At 44.7% G+C, this 16,307-nt stretch overlaps 1 protein-coding gene across 3 annotated transcripts in view; it reads right to left on the bottom strand.

Annotated features, from left to right (window-relative positions):
* HSF2BP (heat shock transcription factor 2 binding protein) overlaps positions 1-16,307 on the bottom strand; it is an 88,087-nt gene that overhangs the window by 61,418 nt on the left and 10,362 nt on the right. For all 3 annotated transcript variants that reach the window (XR_011465397.1, XM_005907577.2, XM_070376790.1), the window contains exons 4-5: positions 7,721-7,824; positions 1,225-1,374 (exon numbers count right to left, since the gene is read on the bottom strand). Coding sequence is in view for 2 of the 3 variants with exons in the window: in XM_005907577.2 (XP_005907639.1) it covers positions 1,225-1,374; positions 7,721-7,824 (254 nt within the window). In the remaining variant the exon portion in view is untranslated. The remainder of the gene's footprint in view (positions 1-1,224; positions 1,375-7,720; positions 7,825-16,307) is intronic.

The following is a 16,307-nucleotide window of genomic DNA, read 5'->3' on the forward strand; positions in this document are numbered from 1 at the left end:
TAAGTTATACCTTAAGAAAGCTCAATAAACTTTAAAATACACTTAGTCCCTCCACCATTTCTATCTCTACAACTGACGAGTAAGTACTACATTGGCCCTCCCACCAACCATGCACCCTGGGTGTTTATTTCCATTCAGGACCACACGATCCCCCAGAGTCAGAGCACAGTCTTCCTAGGCCGTCATCCTCTCGGCTGGGGAGGCCATCCTGTCACCAGTCACGCTTAGACCACACAGCTCCCCCACTTCCCATCCCCCTATTCTATCACTTGGGGGGACGGGGAAGGGGCGGCTCCGATGTCTTCCTGGCCAGTCTCCACATCCACAGCCTCACCCCCCTCCATCCTCATTCACTGTCAGGTTGAGCTGCCCAAATTCTCTTGTCACTTTTTCATTCAAACAGCCTTAAGGAATCTGTCCTGGACTGCTCCATCAACACACTAACCCCTACCCTGTGTCAGGAGACTCACACACCCTCCCTGCGTTTCACTCCAGGCCTGAGTACCCTTCCCTCCTCCTGAGCCACCCTCCTCACTTCCTGTTACTGCTGCTGTGCCAGTGAATCAAGGTTCATTTCAAATCTCTCTTCCTCTGTGAAGTTCCTTGACTTGTGTATGCACATGCTATTAACATCTATTTTACATATACATATATGATAAATGACACAAGGGCTTCCCTGGTGGTGCAATGGTAAAGCATCCGCCTGCCAATGCAAGAGACGCGGGTTCGATCCCTGGGTCAGGAAGATCCCCTGGAGAAGGAAATGACAACCCACGCCAGTATTCTTGCCTGGGAAATCCCATGGGCAGGGGAGCCTGGTGGGCTACAGTTCATGGGATTGCAAAAGAGTTGGACTCGACTCAGCAACTAAACAACAACAAAATAATATATAACATTCAGGCAATGAAATATTGTATTACCCCTGGAAATAAGGTATGTAAAAGCACTTAAAAGTCTGTTATACGTTCACAGATGTCAAGTAACGATCCTGACGTAGAGCTACCTCCACAACACCATACCGACTCTGGGACAGAAGGGAGCTCACTCCCTTCATCTGACACACCCCTGGATCCAGGTTACCTCAGGCTCTACACAGCTGGGATTCCAAAAGTACCTGACGAGCAAAGCAAAAGGGTCTAGTCTGGAGGCGCCCAAACAGAGGCGCTGTGCCTTCACGTTACACAAGCACGAGTCAAGCGTCCAGCCAGCCCGTGGCGTGCTCACCCCGCCCAGGATGGCCTTGACCACCTCCTCGCTGCTGGAGACACCCCACAGGATGGTGCAGGCCGCGGCGCCCAGCTCCGTGCAGTACTCGGCCTGCTGCAGCAGCTGCTGCTTCGCCTCGTTCAGCTGCTGGCGGAGAGCCAGTTTCTCCTGAAACCAAAACAGGATAAAATCAGAGAAATGGACAGCATTCAGCCTCAAAGCACCTGTACTGTGTTCCCCCTTTTGAAGACACTCTTAAAGAAATGAACACAGGATATAATAAACAGCAAGCGAATGAAAACTAGCCCAGGGTGAGGCACAACTCATATTTTTTTTAAATTGCAGGGGCAAAAAGAACACTCAAAAAACATGCCACTGCACTGGAGTTTATAAATACTGCCAAAGACATGAATTCAACTTCTTCTAAGTCAGATGGGAAACGCAGCATCTCAGGTCCCAGGGGCTATACCCAGGACAGCACTGCCTAGCGCACTGCTTGTTGAGAGTAGCAAGCCAACACAGCAGTTCTCTCATAGAGAAGTGTTTCTATACTTCTGTATAGAAGTATTCTATACTTCTAAGTTTCTATAAAAATGCCAGGTGACACAGTCAACACCAGGCAGGAAAGATGGGAGCAGAAGGAGGAGAGGAGAGAGGAGGAAGGGCCTCCTGGGCATGCTCTGACCCAGCAAGCCAAGCCCAGAGTCACAGGAAGATGGAGTCCAGCTTTCTCAATCTCCCACAGCCCCGAAGGAACAGCTGACGAGTCAGCCAGGGTTCTCACCAAGGCAGCCGTCCCCCTGACGTCGCCTCTGTCCACACAGGCATTCCTAAAGGTTCACCTTCGGGTGAATCTTGGCTGCTGTGGGCCTTCCCGCCACCCCCACCCCCAACCATTAATGCCAGAGTCACTCTTCCATGTTTCCTGAGGTTTCCTGACTTAGTAAGTGTTAGTCACTCAGTTGTGTCCAACTCTTTGAGACCCCATGGACTGTAGCCCACACCAGGCTCCTCTGTCCTAGGATTCTCCAGGCAAGAATGCTGGAGTGGGTTGCCAGGCCCTCTTCCAGGGGGTCTTCCCAACCCAGGGATGGAATCCAGGTCTCCCACACTGCAGGTGGATTCTTTACCAGCTGAGCCACCACATAGTCATATTTACATGAGAAAAATGGTCCCTGAGCCTAGGACACTTGCTAAAACTGCTTTATGTGATTTATTAACTCTGGGTCTTTAATATCTGCCTTCATCAGGACAGAAGCCTGGTTCCTAAATGTGCACTTCAGCCACTCAAGCTGTGGTGACATATGCAAACACTGATTCACAGCCTTTCCTTCAGAATTCCAGCTTTTCTCACAACTGAAGCAGGATGCACTGTGATTAGTCTGGTTATCTTGGCTCTTCGGTAAGATCAACAAGAACTGTTGGGAATGACCATCAGAACTGTCTTCTGTGGTCACATCTGGCAGTTGCAGGCAGATATGCCCTGACACAGGGCTGTACAAGCTGTACAATGATATCAAGAACTCAAAGAAAATAATTCCATTCACAGTAACACTCTCCTTTCATCTAGAATATATCGAGAGCACTTTATCTTTTAATTATATTTAATCAGAGGATAACGGCTTTACAACATTGTGTTGGTTTCTGCCAGACATCACCATGAATCAGCCGTAGGCACACGTGTGCCCTTCCTCCTGAGCCTCCTTCCCACCTCCCACTCTACCCCATCCCTCTAGGTTGTCACAGCACCGGGCTGAGCTCCCTGAGTCACACAGCACATTCCCACTGGCTGTCCATTCTACATGTAGCGATGTATATGTGTCCACACTGCTCTCTCCATTTGTCCCACCCTCTCCTTCCCCAACTGTGTCCAAAAGTCTGTTCTCTATGCCTGGCTCTCCACTGCTGCCCTGAAAACAGGCTCATCAGTATCATCTTTCTAGATTCCACATATATGTGTTAATATACAATATTTGTATTGTATACAATACTTTCTCTTCTCTGTATACAATACTTCTCTCTGTATAACAGGCTCTACGTTCCTCCACCTCTTTAGGACTGACTCAAATGTGTTCTTTTTTATAGCTGAGTAATATTCCACTGTATATATGTACCATAATCTCCGTATCCATTCATCTTGATGGGCATCTGGATCACTCCATGTCCTAACTGCTGTAAGTAGTGCTGCAATGAACACTGGGGTACGTGTGCTTTTTTCAATCATGGTTTCTTCAGGGTATATGCCCAGTAGTGGAATTGTTGGCTCATATGGTAGTTTTATTCCTATTTTTTAAGGCATCTCCATACTGCTCTCCATAATGGCTGTATCAGTTTACATTCCCACCAACAATGCAAGAGGGTTCCCTTTTCTCCATACCCTCTCTCCAGCATTCATTGTTTGTAGATTTTTTTGGTGATGGCCATCCTGAGGTGACATCTCATTGTAGTTTCAGTTTACATTTCTCTAATAATGGACAATGTTGAGATGAAAACACATCTTTTCATGTGCTTATTAGCCATCTAGATATCTTCTTTGGATAAGTCTTTTTAGGTCTTCTGCCCAATTTTTGATTGGGTTGTTTGTTTTTCTAGTATTGAGCTCCATGAGCTGCTTATATATTTTGGAGATTAATCTTGTCAGTTGTTTCACTTGCTATTATTTTCTTCCATTCTGAGGGTTGTCTTTTCATCTTGTTTATAGTTTCCTTTGCCATGCAAAAGCTTTAAGTTTAATTAGGTCCCCTTTGTTTATTTCTGTTCTTATTTCCACTATTCTAGGAGGTGGGTCATAGAGAATATTAGTATATATCAAGAACGCACCAAATTTAACAGTTAAAAAAAAATCCAACTAAAAAATGGGCAAAAGACACAAACAGATATTGTATGGGAAAGAATATATAGACATCAAATAAGCACATGAAGATGTTCAGCATTATTAGCCAACAGGGAAATGCAAATTAAAACTACAACACATCTATCAGAACAGCTAGAATAAAAAACAGTGAGAACACCAAATGCTAATCAGGATGTGGAGGAAGTGAATCACTCAGCACTGCTGGTGATGAAACGGTATGACCACTCTGAAAAACAGCTGGGTAATTTCTTACAAAATTGAACATGTACCTACCACGCAGCCCAGTAATTGCACTCTTGGGCATTTAGCCCAGAGAAATGGAGACATACATTCACACGAAAACCTACATACAGATGTTCATAATACCTTTATTCATAATACCCCCAAAAAATAGAAATAACCCAAATGTCCTTAAATGGGAGAATATTTAAACTGTGATATTTGTGAGGTTCATTTCTGATTGTAACTGAACTATATTATCAGTTAACTTTTGTTTAAAAACTTTCCTGAAATAATATACAATGTTTGCAACAACTTCCCGTTTATTATCGGAAAAGTAGTGACTCTTTCCTAACAGGTTAAAAACTAAATATAGATAACCAAAACTATATTTCATGACTGCAGCCATGAAAGACACTTGCTCGTTAGAAGAAAAGCTATGACAAGCCTAGACAGCATATTACAAAGCAGAGATATTACTTTGCCTACAAAGATCCATATAGTCAAAGCTATGGTTTTTCCAGCAGTCATGTACGGGTATGAGAGTTGGACAATAAAAAAAGGCTGAGCATCGAAGAATTGATGCCTTCAAACTGTGGTGTTAGAGAAGACCCGAGAGTCCCTTGGACTGCAAGGAGATCTAACCAGTCAATCCTAAAGGAAGTCAGGCCTGAATATTCATTGGAAGGACCAATGCTGAGGCTGAAACTCTAATACTTTAGCCACCTGATGCAAAAAAACTGACTCACTGGAAAAGACTCTGGTGCTGGGGAAGATTGAAGGAAGGAGGAGAAGAGGACAACAGAGGATGGGATGGTTGGATGGCATCACCAACTCGATGCCCATGAGTTTGAGCAAGCTCCGGGAGTTGGTGACGGGCAGGGAAGCCTAGCGTGCTGCAGTCCACGGGGTCACAAAGAGTCGGACACAACTGAGCTACTGAACAACAAACCAAAACTAGCAGTCTGAATTTAAGTTAATTTAGTATGAAAAGATGCCAGCCTAAGAAAACACACCGAGAATGAAGCCATAAGTAAGCCACAAACACGCAGCTCCTTGGTGGGAACACGAGGACTCCGCCCATTGTCTGTGCCAGTCCACACACACGGGGAAGCAGGGTCAGGCACTAAAATCTCAGCCAGCAGAGACATGGCGGGAAGCCACAGCTGGCTTTATAACAACAGCACAAGCCTTCCAAAGTCATTCAGAGAGATATCCCCCAACAATTCACTGGCTCTTTCTTCTTTCAAGTTCAAAGGCTGCCACTGCCAGAACTCTCCCAGCCCGCCTCCTAGATCACATCAAGACCCATCGAGGCTCCTCCATCGACTCCACTGAGGAAACACCTCAACGCGGGGCAGGAGCCAACCTGTGCTGGTCCCTGGGACTGAGTTCTGGGGGTCAGCGCACGTCTTTAGAATTCTGAGTCCACACTCTGACTTCTGGTCTTTCCTTACATGCTGGTTTGAGTGCCATCTGCATTCTCCCCATGACTTTTCCCCAGACTGAAGTCTTACTAGCAACGCTCTAATTCAGGATCCAGTCCTGCATTCTTTCCTGGTTCCTCAACTCTAAAATAAGCCTGCAGAGTCTAGCCACACGATCTGTTCAGCCCTGGGCAGAAAAGGCAGTGGCCAGCTCCCTACAGCAGGAAGAGACAAGCCCTGTCACAGAACACTCGCAGGGCCTCCCACCCATGTTAAACAGGAGGGACTATTAAACAGGAAACTTAACTGGAAATAGTTTAACCTAAAATATGCCCACATTTTAACTAAGGTCAAAGTGTCTGGGCAGAACCATGCTGCGACCTGACACTACTTCACTGCAGCCATTTGTCCTTTATTCTGGCACTTTCCCAGGGTGGCTTATTTTTAGCGTAACATCTAAAATGCCAGCAAAACATGAATTTTTTCCTATGCTTATTAATTTAAGAAACAAGAAATCTAAGATTCTGCCCAATTTAAGCTTCAGCCTTAGCAAAGATGTCCCGGCATTTCAAGGAGTACTGAATCAGTGGATTGCATTGTTCACATTTATCCAATTCCTTCTTGCCTGCAGGTCAACTTCTTTTAGACAATGAAACTTTTAGGTCCAGACAAATTAATCATGTACCCATCTTAGTCTATCATGATCTAAACCGAGTATGACTGAGCCAAAATGTCAGCTTTCGGTAAGTGACACACGACCTAACAGTTCTGAGACTGAAACTCTTTCCCTGATCCTCCCTACTTGCTTGATATTAAACTCTATCAGTCTGGAAGGATGTCATCATTGAGCAATCAAGGAGAAAAGCTACCAGGGCTCCCAGTTCTTTGACGAAAACTTCAGACGCATGGTCCTCTGGCCAAGCATCTTCGATCTCACATTGCTGGAGCACTCACTGTACCCCTGGGAGTTGCAGCTTTCTGTAAGCTTGCTTAGGCTGAATCACAAAAGAAGGCACATGCAGAAATTTCTACAGACAATCCATAAAAGAGTTTGCAGCAACGAGGAAGGCTGCAGTCTTTCAGAGTGCAATGTGATTCTGGAATGTAAGCAATGTCTCCGGGTTGAGTTCCACGCAAGTTTGTCACTTACCTGTATTCCTTAACTATGAAATCATGAATATCTGGGCTAAGGAACAGTTATTCTTGATAAATAAGCAATTAAGTGCTGTGGGGAAAAAATGAAGTCTATACAAAATCCACCAGTTTGGGGAACCCTCCACTTTGGCCACAAACACTCAGAACTCGTCCACACAAGGAGGAGGTGTGAAACAGAGCTGAGCACACGGGCGGTAGGATCTAGCCAGGCTCCAAGCATCTCTCCAGGTTCACAGCACTTGCTGACCCAGCTGTGCTGCAGAAACCAGTGAGCGGCGCGGCAGTCACAACACCTCCCAGCACACAGGTAACACGGGCAGCAGCACGCCCTGGACACTGCCACGAGTTTCTACCGTGCTGTCCAAAAATAAAAACACAATCAAGCCCCAAATTTCAGCAGAAGTGCCCAACAGCTCTAGCTTTATAGAAGAGGAAATAACTTATTCCATGAAAAGAATATGCATAGCTTTTAAGAAATATTATGTCTCCCCAAATATTAAAATGAAATGCAATTGGTTATTTCCAAAATATCAGAAGTGACCTCCTAATTACAGATGTTTCTATTTATAAATCTAACTCTAATTACAAATCATTACCTCATGATTTTTTCAGGATTATTATATTATGAATTTTAATGACATGCATTGGTCTTTTAACACAGAAATTAACAGTAATTGACTATCAAAAGGCACCAAGTAAACAGCCTCCATGTTAAATCATTGTCAAATCCAAATGATCAACTGTTTTCCAAACCATTCAGAATAAATACATTTAAAAATACAGTGTCTTGAGGCATAAGGGCTAGACTGTGGCCACAAGCATGGCGCGGGCGCTTCCCGTGGCCTGGTGAGCATTGTACCTTCTTCTCCCTCACGCTGTCCGCTTGCACAGACTCCAGGCGGGCTCTGAAGTGCTCACAGTCCATCCTCAGTTGCTCTAACTCCTGCTCCTTCCTCTCCAGATCTACAAGAGACACAAGAATACTCAGTATTTCAAGTCACTGATCTCTCCTGACCATGCATTTTGCTTAATTTTCTCTTAGGAAAGCCTGATTTCTTAGGTAGGATTACTCACATAACCAGTGTTGGGATAACCAACATTCTAACGTCCGGCTTTTTGAGTTTTTGTCACCTTTTTGCCCATAGCAGAAACCACCTTTGTTTTCTGCTTTTTTTAAAGACTTCGTTTCACCACCAGACTTGCACTCAAGGTTCTAGGAAAGTGTGTTGTTTAAAGGAGTGCAGGCAGGGCTGGGCAGCCCGACTGTCTCGTGGCACACACTCCTATGTGCTCCATAAAAAGCAGAAGGCGGTTCAGCAAGGAGATGGTGCCAGCCGGGCTGATTCACACGCTCGTCTCACCCGCTGGCAGACTGGCTCCCCGACAACAGCTGCCGCCGTTGTCAATGGAGCAGTGAGGCAACAGCCACAGAGACGAGAAGAGAAAAGGCCACAGTGAGAGGCGAGGAGGAGGGCACGCTTCCTCGCCACCGCACTCGCCCAGACAATGAGTCACATGGCCAACAAAATTCCCAAAAGACGTCCATGTTCATGAATCTGAATTCATGAATTATCAACCAGATAATCACGTTTAAATAAAAAATAGTATGCTACAGAAACACTGACATTCTGAAAGCCAAGAAAAAAGGTAACTCCAAGTTTTAAGTGCCTCCGGTGAACAATCACTGATCTCTGTTTGCCAGGGCCCAGAGCTCAGGGTGGGGGGTCTCGCCTCACTGGCACACAGCAGAGTGCTCATGGCATGCTCACTGACATCTGTGCATAGCCGCGGTCGTCAGTACGAGGCTGCATTTGGGGTTCACCTTTCTTGAATACAGGTTTTAAGTACAGAAATTTAAATGGCTCATTAGTCTGCTAATTGGTTGCCTATGAAAACAGTCTATTATTAAAGTGTTTACCATTTAAAAAACAAAAAAAGCTTTAAGTGCCTTGATCCCAAAGACTAAGATATCACGTTTCAAAGCTAACATATACCAAGACCTGAGTGGACGTGTGCTCAGAGCTACTGGTGTTAACTCACTGAAGTAGGAACACTTCGGGACATTGATTCTCAGACTTTACAGCACATCAGAATTCCCTGGGAGTGGAAATTGCTCAGTTCTGTCTGACTCTTTGCGACCCCATGGACTGCAGCCCACCAGGCTCCTCTGTCCATGGAATTTTCCAAGTAAGAATACTGGAGTAGGTTGACATTTCCAGTCACAGAGTCATGGGGTCACAGAGTCATGGGGTCACAGAGTCAGACACGACTGAGCAACTGACACTTTCATTACGTTTTACAGAGATCCTTTGCCAGAGCAGGAGATTGAGACCTAAAGCTAGATATTCAGTTAATGATTGTGAAGCCGCTGGCAAAGCTTCTCTTAAAATGAGTTTCTTAGAAACGGGTGAAGCAGCGTGGGACCCCTTCTTCTCCTTCACATCAGGTCTCTCTTCTGTCATTTCAGGATGTACCACGCGCAATATGACTTGCACTGGAAATCTTTATTTTGTCCCACTAGTCCCGGCCACCCAAGAAACCAACTATACTGAACAAGTGCTATGTTTTGAAAACTACATATCTGCGTTCTGTAACGATGTTAAACGAAAACATAAATAATTATGAATGAAATGTGAACTGCAAATGGTCGCAGACAAAAAAAATTTAAAAAAACTGAGACAAAATTATTAATAGCATAAAACTTTTTCTTTGCAGTTAACTTTTAATGTTTTCTTCTATTACTAAACTGTATATTTCTCAAACACTGTAAAGAAAATAGGAAATCACACTCCTACAAGTCTTACGTGTAAAACTATGGAGGAATTAAGACCACCCAGAAGACTCTTTACAATAACGTCATAATCTCTCACTCCACATAACTGCTAATGACCTTACTGTAGGTTAACACAACAAAAGGATGAGGTTAAACCGTCCCATTCCACCCCACAGTATTCAAAGGCTGTGTCAGGGCTGCCACCCACTCCCAGCTCTCAGGAGGAGGCTGCCACCTGGTGGCCAGACTGGAGCACTGCCGCCACCTCCTGACAAAACTCGCTTGTTCAGTTTGGCCCCTAAAGCAGGTGGGCATGCATCCTCCTATGTGCTGATAATCCCACATACTTAGAACATGTGCGACATGCCTAGGACATGGCACCTAGTGGCACTTTATAAATATTTGTCACGTAAACGAACTTTACTTCTTTACACGAAAGTGAAGTCACTCAGTCATGCCCGACTCTGCGACCCAATGGGTAGTAGCCTGCACCAAGCTCCTCTGTCCATGGGATTTTTCAAGGCAAGAGTACTGGGGTGGGTTGCCATTTCCTTCCCCAGGGAATCTTCCCAACCCAGGGATCAAAACCAGGTCTCTGACATTGTAGACAGACACTTTACCGTCTAAGCCAACAGAGTCTTCTGCTAATCCTTGAATAGAGAAAAAGCTTGGCTATTTTATGTCTCATTCTCCTACAGTTTTTTTTTTTTTTTAATCAAAGACAGAAATAATACACTAATACATACAGTGCATCATATGGTCTTCCCTGGTGGCTCAGTGGTTAAGAATTTGCCTGCCAATGCAGGAGACGAGGGTTCAAACCCTCATTTGAACCAATATTCTTGCCTGGGAAACCCCATGGACAGAGGAGCCTGGCAGGCTACAGTCCATGGGGTTGCAAAGAGTTGGACATGACTTAGAGACTAAACAACAGTACGTTATGGTCAAGACATTACCTTACCCAGTCTCAGTATTAGAACACGAAAGAGGCTGCCACCCAGCTTAGATTGGATTTCAACTGCTAAGCTTTAGCATGCAAAATGAAGGAATAAAAACCTGCTAACCCTTAACTGAGTAAAAGGATGGCCAAGACAACTGACATAGAAACAACCTAACTCACGGGCCAGTTCAACATCTATTTATCTTCAGAAACTCAGAATTCTTCTTTGATAGCTTTAATAACATGAGAATGACTATCAACTTATCCACAGGAAAGATACAAACAGGCTACAGTCCATGGGGTTGCAAAGAGTCAGACACCATGTTGTCTCATAGTAAGAGTCCATCCTTACATGAGCCAAGATCTGGATGGTGTATTAGTTCCCTAGACCTACCCTAACAAAGCCCACAGACTGGGTGGCTTAGACCAGAAATGCATCCTCAAGTTGTTCTGCAGGCTGCAGCTCAGAACTGAGGTGTCAGCAGGGACACACTTGCTCTGAAACTTGTGGAGAAAGGACCCTTCCCCGCCCCTCCCACCTGCTGGTGGTCCAGGCAGCCCCAGGTTGTGGCAGCAGAATCCCGCCTGCCTCCCCATCTCTTCACTCCACCTTCCCTCCGTGTACGCCGACCTCGGTGTCCAGCTTTCCTCTTTTAATAAGGATACCAGTCACACTGGGCTAGGACTTATTCTAAAGACCTCATTTTAACCTAATCAGCCTGTCAAAATATTTAAGTTGAAAAAGTGAAAAAATGAGAATATACTAGGATTCAAAAAAAAAAAACCCTCAGTTAAAGATTTTAAATGCATTTCTAGCCAAACAACACTTTAATTAGCTGTCCAATTTTTTAAACAAACCAAAAGGAGTAGGGGAGGAGAGCTGGAACAAGAATATGGAAGTAGCATTTTTTTTCTTCCTGCACTGCCAAAAATCTGCTGCTTTTTCTAACGTAAAGGCCACTGGAGCACTGTTTCCTAAGAAGAAGACGTGACTAATACAACTCTCTCCTGGGCTGGTGCCGCCACCGTACTTGGCGCTATCTTTTCACATCTCCACGCAGGAGCTCCTCAGTCTACCTGTGAATTTACCAAGGGACAGGATCTGACTTTATCCTGTGTATATCCCCAGGTCACCTAGCAGAGCTTAACAAATACCCAGCATACAATGAATACCTACCTGATTGAATATCAACTTAATTCTATCACCAAAAAACTAAGATCAATCTTGTTGAACTCACATGAATTCTAATAAAGTACTTCCCTAAGCAAAGAGTTAGGGACTTTTGCTTTTCATTTATTAGCATAAAGTATGTTAACAACTGGGTAGTCAGGAGTGGTTTGAAAGCAGAGAGGAACTAAAGAGCCTCTTGATGAAGGTGAAAGAGGAGAGTGAAAAAAAGCCAGCTTAAAACTCAACATTCAAAAAACTAAGACCATGGCATCCATCACTTCATGGCAAGTAGATGGGGGAAAAGTGGAAACAGTGACAGATTTTATTTTCTTGGGCTCCAAAATCACTGCAGACAGTAACTGCAGCCATGAAATTAAAAGATGCTTGCTCCTTGGAAGAAAAGCTATGACAAACCTAGACGGAATATTAAAAAGCAGAGACATCATTTTGCCAGCAAAGGTCTGTGTAGTCAAAGCTACAAGAAAGACGGTAGGTGTTGCCAGAGGGCATCAGAGGGCAGACACACTGAAACCATAATCACAGAAAACTAGCCAATCTGATCACACGGACCACAGCCTTGTCTAACTCAATGAAACTAAGCCATGCCGTGTGGGGCCACCCAAGATGGTGGGTCATGGTGGAGAGGTCTGACAGAATGTGGTCCACTGGAGAAGGGAATGGCAAACCACTTCAGTATTCTTACCTTGAGAACCCCATGAACAGTATGAAAACGCAAAATGATAGGATACTGAAAGGGGAACTCCCTGGGTCGGCAGGTGCCCAATATGCTACTGGAGATCAGTGGAGAAATAACTCCAGAAAGAATGAAGGGATGGAGCCAAAGCAAAAACAATACTCAGTTGTGGATGTGACTGGTGACAGAAGCAAGGTCCGATGCTGTAAAGAGCAATATTGCATAGGAACCTGGAATGTTAGGTCCATGAATCCAGGCAAATTGGAAGTGGTCAAACAGGAGTTTGACATTCTAGGAATCAGTGAACTAAAATGGACTGGAATGGGTGAATTTAACTCAGATGACCATTATATCTACTACTGCGGGCAGGAATCCCTCAGAAGAAATGGAGTGGCCATCATGGTCAACAAAAGAGTCCAAAATGCAGTACTTGGATGCAATCTCAAAACGACAGAATGATCTCTGTTCGGTTTCCAAGGCAAACCATTCAATATCACAGTAATCCAAGTCCATGCCCCAACCAGTAACGCTGAAGAAGCTGAAGTTGAACAGTTCTATGAAGACCTACAAGACCTTTTAGAACTAACACCCAAAAAGATGTCCTTTTCATTATAGGGGACTGGAATGCAAAAGTAGGAAGTCAAGAAACACCTCTAGTAACAGGCAAATTTGGCCTTGGAGTGCAGAATGAAGCAGGGCAAAGTCTAATAGAGTTTTGTCAAGAGAAAGCACTAGTCATAACAAACACTCCTTCCAACAACACAAGAGAAAACTCTACACATGGACATCAACAGATGGTCAACATCAAAATCAGACTGATTATATTCTTTGCAGCCAAAGATGGAGAAGCTCTATACAGTCAGCAAAAACAAGACCAGGAGCTGACTGTGGCTCAGATCATGAACTCCTTATTGCCAAATTCAGACTTAAATTGAAGTGGAGAAAACCACTAGACCATTCAGGTATGACCTAAATCAAATCCCTTATGGTTATACAGTGGAAGTGAGAAATAGATTTAAGGGCCTAGATCTGATAGATAGAGTGCCTGATGAACTATGGACTGAGGTTCATGACACTGTACAGGAGACAGAGATCAAGACCATCCCCACGGAAAACAAATGCAAAACAGCAAAATGGCTGTCTGAGGAGGCCTTACAAATAGCTGTGAAAAGAAGAGAAGGGAAAAACAAAAGAGAAAAGGAAAGATAGAAGCATCTGAACGCAGAGTTCCAAAGAATAGCAGGAAGAGATAAGAAAGGCTTCTTCAGCGATCAATGCAAAGAAATAGAGGATGGGAAAGCCTAGAGATCTCTTCAAGAAAATCAGAGATACCAAGGGAACATTTCATGCAAAAATGGGCTCAATAAAGGACAGAAATGGTATGGACCTAACAGAAGCAGAAGATATTAAGAAGAGGTGGCAAGAATACACAAAAGAACTGTACAAAAAAGAGCTTCACGACCCAGATAATCACGATGGTGTGATCACTCACCTAGAGCCAGACATCCTGGAATGTGAAGTCAAGTGGGCCTTAGAAAGCATCACTATGAACAAAGCTAGTGGAGGTGATGGAATTCCAGTTGAGCTATTTCAAATCCTGAAAGATGATGCTGTGAAAGTGCTACACTCAATATGCCAGCAAATTTGGAAAACTCAGCAGTGGCCACAGGACTGGAAAAGGTCAGTTTTCATTCCAATCCCAAAGAAAGGCAATGCCAAAGAATGCTCAAACTACTGCACAATTGCACTCATCTCACATGCTAGTAAAGTAATGCTCAAAATTCTCCAAGCCAGGCTTCAGCAATACGTGAACCGTGAACTTCCAGATGTTCAAGCTGGTTTTAAAGTAGAGGAACCAGAGATCAAATTGCCAACATCTGCTAGATCATTGAAAAAGGAAGAGATTTCCAGAAAAACATCTATTTCTGCTTTACTGACTATGCCAAAGTCTCTGACTGTGTGGATCACAATAAACTGTGGAAAATTCTGAAAGAGATGGGAATACCAGACTACCTGACCTGCCTCTTGAGAAATCTGTATGCAGGTCAGGAAGCAAGCAACAGTTAGAACTGGACATGGAACAACAGACTGGTTTCAAATAGGAAAAGGAGTACACCAAGGCTGTATATTGTCACCCTGCTTATTTAACTTATATGCAGAGTACATCATGAGAAACGCTGGGCTGGAAGAAGCACAAGCTGGAATCAACATTGCCAGGAGAAATATCAGTAACCTCAGATATGCAGATGACACCACCCTTATGGCAGAAAGTGAAGAGGAACTAAAAAGCCTCTTGATGAAAGTGAAAGAGGAGAGTGAAAAAGTTGGCTTAAAGCTCAACATTCAGAAAACTAAGATCATGGCATCCAGTCCCATCACTTTATGGCAAATAGATGGGGAAACAGTGGAAACAATGTCAGACTTTATTTTTGGGGGCTCCAAAATCACTGCAGGTGGTGACTGCAGCCATGAAATTAAAAGATGCTTACTCCTTGGAAGGAAAGTTATGACCAACCTAGGTAGTATATTGAAAAGCAGAGATATTACTTTGCCAACAAAGGTTCGTCTAGTCAAGGCTATGGTTTTTCCAGTGGTCATGTATGGATGTGAGAGTTGGACTGTGAAGAAAGCTGAGTGTCAAAGAATTGATGCTTTTGAACTGTGGTGTTGGAGAAGACTCTTGAGAGTCCCTTGGACTGCAAGGAGATACAACCAGTCCATCCTAAAGGAGATCAGTCCTGGGTGTTCATTGGAAGGACTGATGCTGAAGCTGAAACTCCAATACTTTGGCCACCTCATGTGAAGAGTTGACTCATTGGAAAAGACCCTGATGCTGGGAGGGATTGGGGGCAGGAGGAGAAGGGGACGACAGAGGACGAGATGGCTGGATGGCATCACCGACTCGATGGACATGAGTTTGAGTGAACTCCGGGAGTTGGTGATGGACAGGGAGGCTGGCGTGCTGCAGTTCATTGGGTCGCAAAGAGTCGGACACGACTGAGCGACTGAACTGAACTGATGGTTTCTCCAGTAGCCACATACAGATGTGACAATTGGACCATAAATAAGACTGATCGCTGAAGAATTAATACTTTCAAATTGTGTGGTAGAGAAGACTCTTGAGAGTCCCTTGGACTGCAAGGAGATCAAATCAGTCAACCCTAAAGGAAATCAACCCTGAATATTCCTTGGAAGGACTGATGCAGAGACTCCAATACTTTGCCACCTGATGAGAAGAGCTGACTCATTGGAAAAGACCCTGATGCTGGGAAAGACTGAGGGCAGGAGGAGAAAGGGGCAACAGAGGATGAGATGGTTGGATGGCATCACCAACTCAATGGACAAGAATCTGAGCAAGCTCTGGGAGATAGTGGAGGACAAGGGGGCCTGGCATGCTGCCGTCTATGGGGTTGCAGAGTCAGACACAACTGAGCAACTGAACAACTACACGTCTCTACCGCTTCCACCTTGGCTAGCTGTCTGCTCCTCAGCCCATAAGCCCCGAACGGTCAATTTTCTCCTTTCCCATTCCGTGTATTCTGGACAGTCCCCATGTGCCCTTCAGATCTCTCCAACCTGCTCTGGCCCAACAGGTAAGAGGCTTGAAGTCAACATCCATAGCAACCAGCCTCCCTTGCTTATGGATTCCTGTTGAATTTGGAAAGTGGGCCTCCCCCAGGAAACAAAAACAGGAGGCAGGTTGGGACATCTGCTTCCCCACCACATGGCCCCTGCCAGGTTCAAGCAGCTGAGACTGTGGCCATGCCAAGCACCCACCGTCCTGCCAACCTGCCCGCTCTCTGGGAGGCCACAGAGCCCCACTCCTCCAGGTCCTGGGCCTTTGCCTCCCAACTCCTGGTGCCCCAAA

This window comes from Bos mutus, chromosome 1 (assembly GCF_027580195.1).
Source record: "Bos mutus isolate GX-2022 chromosome 1, NWIPB_WYAK_1.1, whole genome shotgun sequence".
NCBI lineage: Eukaryota > Metazoa > Chordata > Mammalia > Artiodactyla > Bovidae > Bos > Bos mutus.